Raw genomic sequence first — 14,452 nt, forward strand, 5'->3', positions numbered from 1 at the left:
ATCTCCCCTTCGCCCCCTCGCCCTCCCCCTCCTATAATAGCTTAGTTTAAAAGGCGCAACTGAGGGTCATCAAATAGAAGTTCATGAAAGTTATATCTTCTTCGCATTTCAAATTGAATAAAACATCCAATACCACCAAGCTGTACTGGGGAGAATTACTATAGTTGTGGTTATCATACAGTTATTAATTATTTTCATTTATACCATATTATAAGCGAAAATGTAGTTCTGGATACAAAATGACAATTAGTTTTGCAGATGTAATCAGAAAATCTGTATACACGTAGTATATGTATACGTTACTATGTGCTTTTTGATTATTGTCACTCGTAATATATTTGCATATAACTGCTGCGATAATCTGATATCGTTGCGTGAATAGATTGAAGTTCAAGTCTTGTTGAACTGGAAAAATGTAGTGAACTGAACAAACAACCAAACAATATACCATATTTAATTTCGGCAATATATCGACCGTTATTATAACAAACGAAATTTCTCTCAATGTACAAAAATATAACAGCACTGTGTTATTCATTTGTTTCAAAGAAAATACATCTCACATAAGTGCAATTTCAATGAAGAATTGTAAATCGTTTTTACTGGAAACGAATTATATGGACATTGTGTAACGCCGTTCTTTTAATCATGTGATGAAAATAGACATATGCTGGAAAATGATTATCGTAGTCTTTATACTGAATGTTACTTATGATTTATCACAAAAAGAATTGTAAAAATTCGATATTAGGTGATTTATGAAAAACTCATTATCGAACCGAATAAGCTTGAAATCATCAGCATTGAGCATATGGTGAGTTTGTGATATTGAAAAATAAAACAATAGTATGATCTATGCTGGAAAGTTGTTGATGAATGAGCTTGATAGTTGGATTTCATAGTTTTTCAACATTCGATCGATTCCCACATTTTTTTGATAATCTTCTTAGGTCGAAAAAAAAAGTTTTTCTCTGATGTTGGTAACGTTGTACGACGATAAATATTGAAAATGGCGATGAAAAGTATGCGCTTGTTTGGGAATAGCTTCTTAGAGCATGTAGTGTATATTCTGTAAGAATAGCTTGTATATTCAAGGCCAACTAGACAGCCGCATGGCCAGAATATTTATAGCTGAACAAGGCATTGAGACACTATCCGAATTGGAAAAAGAAACAAGTATATCAATGGCGAAGTCACCTTCGTATTTGAATGAATTAATGAATTAACCGTACTCCGGAATTCGAGTCGCGATGTATCGAATACTCGAAGCCTTAAAATGTCTTGAACGTAGTCGCATCTCGATTCCCGGCGAATTCGCGGTCTTTTCCGGTACGGCAACTTCTTCCGGTTCATGTCGGGTTACTCTGCTGTTGTCGGTGAGTGCCAACAAATATAATCCGGGCTCATCCGATACGGGGAATTGATTTTATACAAAAATATTCGAGTGTTAGATACGGTGTAGCCTTCCTCGTCGAATGATAGTAGCATTTTTACTCGTGAAAAGTTATTATTTTCATTATTTTACTATTAACAATGACTGACATCCATGTGAGATGTTTGCGTTAATATAAATAAACGAGGGATTCTCTGTAATGCCATCCTTTATGTTTCTATCCTAATTCATTATCGAATCGTGAATAGCACCAGGAAAGGAAAATACACCCGACGGCTACTAACGCTCGGCACATTTTTACGGTAACTGCTCTTTTCTATAGGAGACGAGACAGCAACTCGTAGTCAAGCATGAAGTTTAACAGCTTGGTTTCATCCTCGCGGAGGAAAAACCGCAAGAGGCATTTCACCGCACCTTCCCACATCAGGAGGCGACTAATGAGCGCTCCTTTGTCAAAGGAACTTCGCCAGAAGTACAACGTACGATCTATGCCCATTCGCAAGGATGACGAAGTCCAGGTAAACCTAACCTATCTTCTCCTAACCTCAAACATCCCTCGGTCGATTTATATCCCTTACAGGCGTCGCAGCCATTCATTATTTTGGATTCTTGCTATACAAGTTACCCAAATTGACCAGAATTACACTATAACCACATTTTAACGGAGTTTAAGAGAAATCGACCTGAACTCTGTTACACTTGGTCATTTATAGACTATCTGCCGAGTTCCTTCAAATGATTCACATCAAATCTACTACTCATCTACCTCGCGGTAGCCTATGTTTTTAAATTTTCGAGTTTCAACAATGTACTTTGAATCACAACTGGTATTATTGTTGCAGGTTTTTCATCCTGACCATAACACTTATTAAATTACCCATGTCAATACCATCTCTTAAATATGATAATTATGATTGATATTTCTTTTGATATCAATTAAAAATGGAAAACCAAGTACATATCTCAATAATTCTGAAAGTTGAAATGGTTTATTAAGGATATTAAAGCCTTGTCTAAGCTTTAAAAAAAGCAGTAGTTGAAATGCATATGATTTTACAACAACGCGATTTCATGGAGAACTATAAACTATATTCTAGTACTTGCTGACTAAAACGTGAGCTTCTTAACATGCTTCGCTTAATAATATAGTTTGCAATTCAAATAAAAATGACTCAATTCAATTTTAATTGATTACTTATATCCCTGTAAAGTGCCAATGTATGAAGAAAAAGAAAAAACACCAATGGAGTAGTACCAAAAAAATAACGTAAGATTCTCATTGAACACATGTCTAATGTGAGTTTACTACGTATAATAAAATATTCGTTTCGGTTGCTTAACTTGGACTGCGGAAGTGTATTTCACATAAGCCTGCACAAAACTGACTATTCAATGATGAACCAAACCATTCACTGATGAGACGAACAAAGAACTTGATTTTTTGATCCACTGCCGAGGTTTTCTCGAACGGTGGTTCGTAAATCTTGTCGGGTTCGTGTCCTGCAGAGAAATTGGCTCTGAGCATACTTTTCGCAATCACTGATTCAACTTTACATATAGCCAACCGTTTATGACTTTTTCCTATTGCTGTTCTTTTTGTTCCACAATCCACAGGTTGTCCGCGGTCACTACAAGGGACAGCAAGTTGGAAAGGTTGTACAGGTGTACAGGAAAAAATTCGTTGTTTATGTCGAACGAATTCAGAGGGAAAAAGCTAATGGAGCGAGTGTCTATGTTGGCATTGACCCTTCCAAGGTAAATTCATTACCTCATCAAATTTCTAATCCACTCAAAATACAATTCATCACTCGATGTCAGATGGAATGTTATGCGAGATATTTTTTCAGCCTAACTGTATTTCTCTAGATAATCTACGATAACTTTGAAAATTTTAGGAATTCAAACCTTGTAGAAGCATTGTTAATACTTGAAGCCCAAGACATTTCAATTCAACACTTTAAAATGATGATCTAAACCATTCACATAGGATTGGACAGACGGTTTTACCAGCAACGACATATCTAGGGTACTCCTAGATGTTGGAGTTCTGGTTTTTCCTGGTCCAATTGCTGCAGAGAGATTGGCACTGATTAATACTTGATAAAGATTGTCTCTTTTTCTTGATCAAGTAAGGAAAAAAGGGGCTCACAATTTTACGGATCATTTTTCGACCTAAATGGTTTTTATTGTATTTCTTTTAGACGGTTATTGTCAAACTAAAAATGGACAAGGATCGCAAAAAGATCATCGACAGGAGGAGCAAGGGACGTCTTGCTGCTCTAGGCAAAGATAAGGGCAAATACACCGAGGATACTACTGCCGCAATGGAAACCTCGTGAACCATCAAACATTTCCCAATTTATGTACCACAATAAAAAACATAAAACCTCAAGATTTCAAGTTTCTTTCATATGTTTGTTCAAACACACAAGAACAAACATTCGTTCACTTACTGATACGCGATTATTATTATACGGGTGATTGGTGGACATTTGATTTCATTTTGAGTCATTAAATTATAATATTAGACAAACGAGCTGACATTTTTTAAAACTTATGCATGCAAATAAATAGAAGACGTGATCGACGTTACGAATTTTATTTGTTGTTTTTCTCTTCATTTTTAATATAAATAGTAATATTAAATGAATAGTAGACAGTATAAATATTAATGATATTTGATTAAATAATGATGAAAACTATAAAAGCTGCTGGAAAAAACGTGCTCATCTTATTTTACGCGTCTTGGCTTTTTCAACACTTACTGGTTTGGTTTCAATAATTACAATTGCACCACCATGAACCCTATTATTAATCTAGATTCGTGTTATTTATTGTATTTCCTGTACGGTAATCTCAAAAGTGAATGTTAAATTAACATTTGCTGACTGAATTCCTGACTGATTCTTATGTTACATACTTTACTTCAATGCTCGGTTTTCTGCTGCATATCACAATTGATAAAGATCTCGCAACATATTTTAAATCGTGCAAAAATTGTAAATGGTTGACTTGCTGTTTGGAAAAAGATTTATATGCCCATTAATTAATTCTTTTTTTTTCCGTTGCTATAATTTTACAACATTTTCAAATTTATTTTACGTAAGCGTACATATATTTACAAATACTTTGCAAAATTCCTACCGCACTTTATTAGCTAAATATTATTTATCTTTTTTTTTTTACAAAAAAATTAACAAAACTATAGAGCAGCTCTACATCCGGATTACTTAGCATAGCAAATATTTGTTTATATTGAGTCTTCGCGAATCATAAAATTTTCGTACTAGAGCAATCCATTTCGATTTTATCTAAACGCTGATTTACAAAAACTAAAACAACAATACCGTATTGTGTTAAACCTACAGTATAGAATCGTATACCCGCTATTTTTCGAAGCAAAAAGGGTTGATTAATGATCACTGAAAAGTGTAAATGAATCGTATAATTGGTCACTGCGTGGTTTTTTCCTTATTTTCGTCACACTCTTCAAACAATTAGATAAAGAGTGGAGTCTTAAAATCAAAGTTAAAAGCAGCATTTGTTATTAGTTGGTTATTGCAGTGCGTGGTGAATGTGCCCGAGCATTGTCGTATGCTTATACAATATCTATACTCCGTATGCATAATAATTAATACATAATAGGGCTTAAAAAGTTTTACGGTGAATTGCTCTACTTCCTTCTTCGTCGTATTCCCTCTTGCTCACCCACATCTTTTTAAATGTATCCAAAGAAGCTAAAATCGAACCTCCGATCCAAGTACTGTACAATCGTTCCTGTGGCGCTGATATCTGGAGTAAAAAAACGGTATTATAAATACTTTGTAAACATCAGTCGCTGAATCTTGTATGTAACAATAACATACCCTGATCTTGATATCCTTTGACGACAATTTACGAATTTCCGAAAGTAACCTATCACCAAATCCCTAAAAACAGCGACATTTTCATGTTAATAAAGAATTAATTCCATTAGGCTACAACATATTCTTAACTAACTTTCATATCTTATCATTTCAAACTTCTAAAACTCACTCGGAAAAGTGTTGATCCCCCAGATAATACAATGTTTTGATAAAGAACCTTCCTCAAGTCTAAATCTGACTTTTGGATTGAATACATTAGCACTTCGTGAAGCCCCTCACATTCTTCGCCCACAAGGTCGGGTCTGAAAAGAACCTCAGGAGCTCTAAATCTAGCTGGTCCGATCTGAAAAAGAGGACAGAAAAAAGAGACGAGTGTCGAATCTGTACACTGGCTTCTCTATCAAGTGAAATCGTCTCTTGAATCTATATTCACCTCAAGATTACTTCCATCTGGTAAAGTGTACTGGAATTTTTCTGTCTCAACGGTCTCCTCTTTTTGTGGATTACTCGCAAGGTAGCATGCCCTTTCTTTGATAGTTCTAACAATCTCAAACTCTGCTGTAGTCTTGAAATTAATGCCTTCTTTGCGCAGGAGTAATCTAAGATACCTGCTAACGTCCCTACCAGCTATGTCAACCCTCATTATACTGTGCGGCATTGCGAATCCTTCGTATATTGGAACTGCATGAGTAACTCCGTCTCCCGCGTCTAAAACGACGCCAGTTGTCCTTCCAGTGGCGTATCTGGGATATAAAATTGGACAACCGGTAAAGATAACTTGATGACTAACATGATAAAGAGAACTTTACATTCATAATGGAAAAAAAGTGATTTGTACTTTTACTCACAAACTAAGTACAGCTTGCATAGAGACAAACAAAGCCGGGACGTTGAATGTTTCGAAGAATATTTCGGCAGCCTTTTCTCTGTTCTTTCGTGGGTTCAGGGGTGCCTCTGTTAGGAGAACGGGATGCTCTTCACTAAACGTCGCCAGTTGGTCTTTACTGTATACATATGACCAGATCCTTTCCATGTCGTTCCAATCCGTTACTATGCCATGTTCCATTGGATAGCTTAGCGACAACAATCCTCTGTGCTCTTCAGCTATGGGGCCAACAAAAAGATCCCCTTCCAAGGCTCCTGCCATAACTCGAACATGCTTCGGCCTCCCGATGCTATTTCAAGAATGATTTGTGTATTATTATTGTAGTCTGGTATTATTTGGGCGTTGTTAACGTCATGATTCAACCAGTGTCGCTGAATGTTAATTACGGTTTTACTATTCAAATCACGTAATCGTGGAGCACGCTTTTAAGAGGATGCTTTTAAGTACGTTGAAAAGAAAAGTTCAAAATGTTTTCATGAGATTTAAATTATTTTACGCCTCATATCATCGCACCATTCACAATCTTCACTATGCTACTCAGGATTCATAAAGTACGGTCTTGGGTATTTAACCACATGAGGTTTAGTGAAAATTACGCGATCAAAAAAAACCTGATCAAGAATGATTGCAATAATATCTCAGGATGGATTGGATTGACTACCATTTCCGTATCATTCAAAGATGTTATATTTACGATGTGAGCTTAGCTGTTGAAATTAAGTGTAACCCCTTAAGATCATATATTGACTTTAACAAATGCGAAAAGTACAGATTTGGTAAGTAATCAATTACCACAAATTTAAATTCTTTAGTCATTCGAAGAGAAAAATTTGATACAACTCAAAGTCGTGTTCCTTTAAGATTTGGTTTCGTTTATTGGTCATTCACAACTGACCATGCTCATGTAGAAAAGAAACAGTAATTGTTCCAAAATTATTGATTCAAATGCATGATTATTCACCTGATTTTAATTATTATGGTCTCCAACTATTACGAGATTAAGGTTGGTGACATTAACCCAACGAAATAATGTAAAAATATTACGATATTGCAAATTCAAGACGATTTTTAACTGCGTCACATTTTTCGAGTAAAAACATTATTTTGACACAGATGTGTCGCAGCATTTTCAACTATATTTCCTCCGTTCATTAAACAGATTTTCTTTTCAAGCTTAGATGTTTCAATAATTGAAATAAACCTGACTGTCAAATTGAAATCTAGCAACAACTAGAAATTATTATGACAAATTATACAACTATTATGAAATGCTGAAGATCAATTATACTAAATATCAAATATACTAAAATAAGCTTTAGAAAGGCAATAGTTCGGCGTTTTCACCATGTGTCAAAGTCAATTGGTACTGACACTTCTAACATAATAGAAATTTGGGAAAATTAAGAGCGATGCTTAGGTCCCTTAGGTTTAGAGAAGATTGTAAGACTTATTTCAAAATCCATCCTGCGTGGTTCGAGATAAAGGTAAACATATAATCTCAGTGATAAATCCTTTCGCTAGTAATCCGCCGGTTTTCGAAATATCATGGAAGTACTTACTAATTTGGGAATCTGCATTTTGGAACTTGACCACCGGCGAATCCAGCTTTAATCACTCCAGAACCCTGCAGCAATAGTTTGCGGATAAATGGATGTGATATTTATTATTGATTGTATCCGCAATATCATTTGTTAGAATGCATGCAAATTGCGAGTAAAATGAATGAGGCTAGATCGACGAATGGCCTTAAATTCGTAATCAATTATGGGAAAAATTTTATCGAAGAAATTTATTGAGCAATCGTTTCTGTGTGTGAAAAATCTGTGACACTAAAAATTCAAATGACATCTGTGACAGTTTCTTATTTTCAATCATCTTATCTAACGGGGAGTTGTGAATCATTTCAGTGGCACAAACTGCCGACAATATGGCGGAACTGACTTTGACATGTCAGAATAAAAAATCGAATACACTCGAACAGTCAATTCGACGATAATCCTATTGCACTTACATTGTCTATAACAACCGGCTGATTAACAATAACATCATACGGTTCCATTTCAACCCCTTGGTTCTTTTAACTACCCTAAGTTACAGTTAGTTTCACTTTAGCCTCAACTGTCGCACACCTTTTTTCAGGTGAGCTCTGAAGGAAGCGGCTGGTCGAAAATAATAGCGATTAATCCCCTCTCGAACGATGTCATTCGACAGTTCGAGAATAGGCAGTCGATATTTTGTGCGCGATTATCCAAACTCCGAGTAGATTCTTCCCAACGTCGACGCCTGTAGCTTTTTTTTTCTCGATTTTTCAAAATATTTTCTAACCAAAAGTAATGATTCGATTGGATAAAACAAAATTATCGTTTCAAATTATGAATGTGATTCGCGGTCGTTAAAATTGGAATTTTATATTGATTCTCATCAACGTTGCGGTAAATATGAAATAATAGAAACAGTTTGAGATTTGAATTCGAGCATTTCTACGTATTCCAATACCGTATTAAAATGGAGCATGACTTCTTCAGTTTTTTTACAATTGAGGATTTCGAAATAGCAATTGTTTAGATAATATTAAATTAGTTAGTTGGATTAATTAAACTGTGTTTTAATTACTAATTATACCCCACTATAACTGAAAAAACATGTTTGATAAATCAAGGACAAAAATTTTCGGTAAAAATGTTTTCGTTGTTAAAAATACGTAGATTTCATGCAATATCGACGAAGCTCCGATTCTAGTCAGCCCGCTGACGTTTGCGCTTGTTCATTTGTATTTCTCACCTAAGAGGAAGGAATAAGAAATGAGTGCATAGACGGGATTTGAAAAATAAGAATTTTATTACAACCGAATAATAATGTAAGAGTATAGTATGAGAATAGTGAAATTGGCGTAGATATAAATATAGCTCGCGCTACTAGAAGGTTTAACAACTCACAGCCAGGATTTTTTAAAGTACTCCTTGTTTATACATATGTCTATGTACTAGATTAAAGTATGTATAATGTATAAGATTTACGAAGACATGGTGTCAACAATATATGCTTTTAAACATCTAAACTTCGTTTAAAACGAAGTAGAATTATCCTATGATTGTGGGCTAGCTACTCGTCATCAGCAGAGAAACAGAGAGAGTAATAGAAAATAATGAATTGTGAGCTATTTCTAGCCGAATTATTTTGATTATCAACCAATTGCCACATTTAAAAAAAACCATTCTACTTGACTGGTTTACTGGCGAGTATTGGTTTGTAACCAAAATTCCCCACACTGCAAAAACAATTACGACCTAATACAACGTGGCAATATCTTCCCATCCACATAAATAACACTAGTCATTCACTGAACCTCTATACAAAGATCTATACGTTATTTTTTGACATTGATAATATGCCACTATATTAATCATTTTACTTTACTGCAAGTCTTTTGTGTGTTTGGTTCTATTTCTGTTACGGAGCAAATAATAATAACGTTCTAGTACAACTCCCCCATAAGTAAAACAGTTAGAGAAGTCCAACCTGTGAACGGATGACTTCCTTTACCCTCTCCGTGAACATCCCCGTAATTTTCCCACAGGTAACCGGAACGTTTGTACTGTGAAATAACATTTCTTATCAAATTTTTACGCAACTCATGGTATACTCTGCGCGCCTCAACCTGCGAAGGTCCTTCGTACTTAGAATAGTGATGCAAAGCTCTAACAACAAGGTAATTAATGTTCATCCATATCGCACCCCTCCAGTATGGAGGATCATGTTCGGTGTTCCTAGCCATATACAGAGGAGCATTCCGGGCGAGCGATCTTAGTCCGTAATTGGTCCAAAGCAATTCCGGGTCCGTTAAATCATTCAAAATTTTATTCAACTGGGGTGAATTTGGTTCTATCAAATGCAGGATGAATGGGAAAAGAGAAACGTATCCAAATGTCGAATCGACGTAGCGCAACGTTGGATCTTCCAAAACTACCCTCACCATTTCAGACGTGGGTGCATGAGATCTTGGGGGTGATTTTGGCCTTCGCAAGACAACTTTATCCGTGTGTAAGCCATAGTCAGAGTAACGTTGCCTACTGGGTGACCAGTGCAATTTATTCAATAGCTCGTTATTTGACAAGTAATTGAAGGTATCAGCATACTTGCATCCTGGTCTTTTGAGGACTTCAGATATTTGGGACATTATGTGAGCCGAAAAGGCGATCCAGCATCTCAGATCTACATGGCGCTCGTCAATGTTTGGGTGCGATGCTCTTGGGAAGTCATCGAGCCCTGAAGTCAAGGTTTTGGGATTGATTTCACGAATCGCGGTCGGATCCCTGCCACGCCATCGATATGTTCCTGGCAGATCTCCTATCTGTGTTGTATTGTACCATTCGAACCAGGTCTGTAGCCTGGGATACAACCTCTCCAATTGGCGGAGGTGCCTGTCGCTCAAATTCTCGTTGTAACGATTCAGAATCGATTGTAGCGTAAGGAAGAAAGTAGGTGGGTTCGCGTTTGTATTTATTTGGGTGACAAACTCCTCTGGAACTTTGGCAAGCGCCTCTTGACCCAGAATCATCTCCCTTGGTATCCATCCTTCTACATTCATCAAGTCAAACCAGTGGGAAATAATGTCTAGCTGTATGTCCAGATCCCATGTTGATATGAGTAATCCATGGAATCCCTCGTCCCACAGAAATCCTCTGGGAAAAAAACTTCGACTCGGCACTCCGGTGTACAAAGATCCCCGCCAGTATGGAACAGGAACTTTGGTGTATTCACTCTGGACCTGCGGACTGCCGTAAAAGTATCCAATCGAGCCCATCATGTTAGAGAACGCCATTTTGGCAAAACTGATCTCGTCCTCTTTGAACTGTTTCGATTTCAAACTAAACACTCTTTCAAATTTGTCACTGAACTTTTGTCTCAAATTTCGTAATGCCAAATCGTAAGTTGTCCCAACTAATCTCTCACCGCGGTCAATAAAGGTACCGGATTCAAATGAGACTTCAAATTCGAACGGGATCTTAGCTGTAATTTGTGTAACGATGAAATTCGGCTGTATTCCTTTACCCTCAACATCCAACGGCATCTGTTCTCCACCCAAAACTATGTACTTTTTGGAACTCCCTTTGTGAGGTGACAGTCTCAAATTGTTCAATACAGTCTCTTTCAGGAGGTGCAAACCTGGCGCCACCGTAACCAGAAACGAATGCTCGATTACCGTCCCAGTTATGGGAGTCATATCCAACTTGAAAGATCCTAGACCTTCTGTGTTACCCTCGACTCCGGTCAATTTCTCATCACCCCCCACAACAGACCTGATCCAGCCCTTAGTCTTATCCTCAATTGCCGTATAAAACAGCAGAGAAATTTCCTCTCCAATTCTTTCTTTATTTTCCGAAGATACTCCAATTCTTGCTGTCCAATCACCACCGTGATTTCCACCAAATTTTTTTACAAACGTAGTTCGTATTACTGCTCCGCCATCAACTATCTCTTGTACTCCAAAGTTTTTACCGTCATGTTCCAGCCAAGCGTATCTAGCATTTTGGAAAGAAATATTTGTACTTTTATTTAGGTATTATGTGCAAAAAGAGTTGGGGTGTTCTTTTTTGATAATTTCATCTATTGCTCTTTTCTATTATCATTGCAATAATTGATTAAAATTCACGAGTACAAAGTGAAATGCGTTTAACTCGAATATGGGAAAATAAAATAAAATAAATAATCTTCAAACACTTTGTTAGCATGCAAAGACCTAATTAATATTATATAATTACTTGGTACGAAAACATCACTTTGCATTGCTTGAAAAATGTAGCAAAACTATCGATTTTCGAGAGATTCTTATCAAAACGGCCATTTTTTCAAGGCCATTATCATTTTATTCAACAAATTCATTGTCTTCTGAAATCTGAATTGCTGACTTTGCCTAAACGTAAAGTGATTAGGATCGAGAGAACGGAGGGAACAAACAACGATTTTACCTATCCAGCTTATCCCCTTGTTCGCACCAGTGTCTGAACCCTTCACCACCTTGCCTCAAATGGCGTGGAAAGTACCACATCAATCCAGTGACCAAGGAATAAGGATCTCTCGTTTTCAATCCAAAATAAACTCCAGGTCTATAGGTCCCCCAGTATTTGTCCGGAACATCGAGCCCAGTTTCAGTGACAAGCTATATAATAAAACAAAAATATGTAGAGATACTGTAAGGCTGATCCATATGCGATTTTGTCATTACATTTTTTCTCAGAGCCTTCAACGGCGACTATAGAATAACAGAGAATCGCTACCTTCTCCGTATCAAACGGTGTATTCACACGAGTCTCCAAGTAGCCCTTATAGCTGAACCAGGCAGCTACAGCTATGCAGGTAGCAGTTAATATCGTGTTCAGCATTGGTATTTTTGTCGAATATTCCTTTTTAGACTCGCCACTGGTCGTTGACTTTGGCTTTGGCTTCACAAGCTTTTCATGATTCTTAATCTTAGCCATATTGACCTGTTGAGAGAAGCAGTGATTTTAAATGCGTTAAAGAGAGTATTATGTGGCCGCTAATTTGGTTTGAAGGAAAAAAAATCGAATTTTGATAGAAAGTTCAGAAACAACGATCATACATTCTAACTCGGATACTCCATATTGAAAAGAATATAAGAGAGTGTTATTGTTTTCTCAAAAAATGTTATCTTCTACCTGTACTTTTTTTAGCCGACTTGAAGCATACAAAAAAAAGGTTACAGCTTCAGGTATTCAGAGTATGAATTATGAGTTATGGAATGCAATTCAGGAGATAAACAGACCGTTACATTTTCAAATATTTCAACAGATCTTAGATATACTCACGTCGCTCTCCCTAAACCCCTCTCCCCTCGATAGCCGAACTTTATTCACTCCTCTTATCAAATGCTCTCAAAATATCCACGTCTCACCCGCCATTTCTCAACGCGTGTCGTGATTGTTGATCGGGTTGCCTGACACGCGGCGACAAGGCGCAAACGTGATTGCGTATCGTTCATTTTCTCTACTCATACTTAGTTCCGCTTGTTCTTTAAATTTTTTCGGCGAGGCACTGAAACTACTTTCATCCGTTTCAGCTGTTTTTGGATTAAAAACATTTTTGCGCTTTTTTGTTCTCGACTTACCTATGTTAAGAGATTTTCTCATTTCTCTAGAACACTTTATTTTCACGAAAAAATTACAAAAAAAAATTTGAACGAACTCACAAGTTTACTGCTTGGCTTAGCTGCTTATACTGACTACCACTCTTAAATATTTTCCAGTTTGGGGTGAGAAAAATAAAAATTTACCTTTCAGGTATAAAAAAAACAATAACACACTGTTGCTTTACGCATCTATATATATTAGAAGGGAACATTTACAATAGGCAGATGCATAAAAGGGACAGCGTTCCAAGTAAGCGCTTCCGCTCCGGCCTTGTACTTTCAAGCACTCTGAAATGCCTTTTCAAATTTGCGTGTAGCTTCGAAAATATTCACCGGAACGATATGAAATTTTCTGTGCGTATTCTTAAATATATGTACATTAAGAAAATAAAATAAAACAAAAATCGATTTTTTGAAAATTCTAACTGTATATAACAACTTAACGTCATTAAGCCGCGGTCTTTTGGCTTCTGTGTAATCTGGAAAACTGGCTACATTTATTTGATTCGCTGCTTACGGAACCATAAAAATAGTTCTAAAATACTGGATTGACTTATTTTCAAAAAACTCTGTAGTATACCGGGATTATGATTATTATTTTCGACGATTTGAAAATCGGTAATCGTTATGGAAACATACATATATAGGTAGATGTTCAGTAAAAGTTTGTTCACGCCGACATCAGATGCACTTTTTTTGAATATTATTGGCTGTTTTGTAATGTAAATTGATTCAAATATACGATGCGAAGTAGAATGGAATACACTTTTACCATCGACAAATTTTTGGTTTGCTGGTTACGTTTTCAAGGAAATTATTATTCAAAATCTACTATCAAATTTCTCGTTCTTAGGTAATAAATAAAACTTATTACATGCAGACGTTACCTAAATTTCGCAATTTCGTTAAAATATAAATCTTGAGAAACTATATGTATTATACGTATAGGTATGTATTATAGTAATACGTATTTTCCGTGAAAGTTGGAATAATTCTTTTTGAAAATCAGGGTGTAGTTTGAAAACGATATGTGAATCTTTTACTTAACATTTTCTCTATATTTATTTATATCCAATATTTGTGTATTTTACAAATAAAGCACTAGATTTTACACAATAATTATAGGTATATTTGGGGAAGAGCATCGTACATTCTTATCA

The 14,452-nt window shown here is 36.1% G+C and overlaps 3 protein-coding genes across 4 annotated transcripts; 1 reads left to right on the forward strand and 2 right to left on the reverse strand.

Annotated features, from left to right (window-relative positions):
- The first annotated feature begins 1,238 nt into the window (after positions 1–1,238).
- LOC124300876 (60S ribosomal protein L26) lies at positions 1,239–3,785 on the forward strand. Its single transcript, XM_046755333.1, has 4 exons — positions 1,239–1,376; positions 1,716–1,911; positions 3,008–3,148; positions 3,595–3,785. The coding sequence occupies exons 2-4, from the start codon at positions 1,744–1,746 to the stop codon at positions 3,730–3,732; spliced, it is 447 nt and encodes a 148-aa protein (XP_046611289.1). The 5' UTR covers positions 1,239–1,376; positions 1,716–1,743; the 3' UTR covers positions 3,733–3,785.
- A 725-nt stretch (positions 3,786–4,510) lies between these two features.
- LOC124300874 (actin-related protein 1) lies at positions 4,511–8,297 on the reverse strand. Its single transcript, XM_046755329.1, has 7 exons — positions 8,157–8,297; positions 7,705–7,769; positions 6,108–6,434; positions 5,693–6,002; positions 5,429–5,602; positions 5,260–5,322; positions 4,511–5,185 (listed from the first exon to the last, which is right to left on the reverse strand). Exons 1-7 carry the CDS (start codon positions 8,202–8,204, stop codon positions 5,042–5,044), a joined length of 1,131 nt encoding a protein of 376 aa, XP_046611285.1. The 5' UTR covers positions 8,205–8,297; the 3' UTR covers positions 4,511–5,041.
- Positions 8,298–8,964: 667 nt separating this feature from the next.
- LOC124300389 (mannosyl-oligosaccharide glucosidase) lies at positions 8,965–13,088 on the reverse strand. Of its 2 annotated transcripts, none has more exons than XM_046754456.1 (4): positions 12,973–13,088; positions 12,424–12,630; positions 12,115–12,305; positions 8,965–11,667 (listed from the first exon to the last, which is right to left on the reverse strand). In XM_046754456.1, exons 2-4 carry the CDS (start codon positions 12,622–12,624, stop codon positions 9,621–9,623), a joined length of 2,439 nt encoding a protein of 812 aa, XP_046610412.1. In that variant the 5' UTR covers positions 12,625–12,630; positions 12,973–13,088; the 3' UTR covers positions 8,965–9,620. The 2 variants fall into 2 exon arrangements, with proteins under 2 accessions (XP_046610412.1, XP_046610413.1); XM_046754457.1 differs by lacking the exon at positions 12,973–13,088 and adding an exon at positions 12,823–12,939.
- Positions 13,089–14,452: the final 1,364 nt, after the last annotated feature.

Source organism: Neodiprion virginianus, chromosome 3, assembly GCF_021901495.1.
Source record: "Neodiprion virginianus isolate iyNeoVirg1 chromosome 3, iyNeoVirg1.1, whole genome shotgun sequence".
In the NCBI taxonomy this organism is placed as follows: domain Eukaryota; kingdom Metazoa; phylum Arthropoda; class Insecta; order Hymenoptera; family Diprionidae; genus Neodiprion; species Neodiprion virginianus.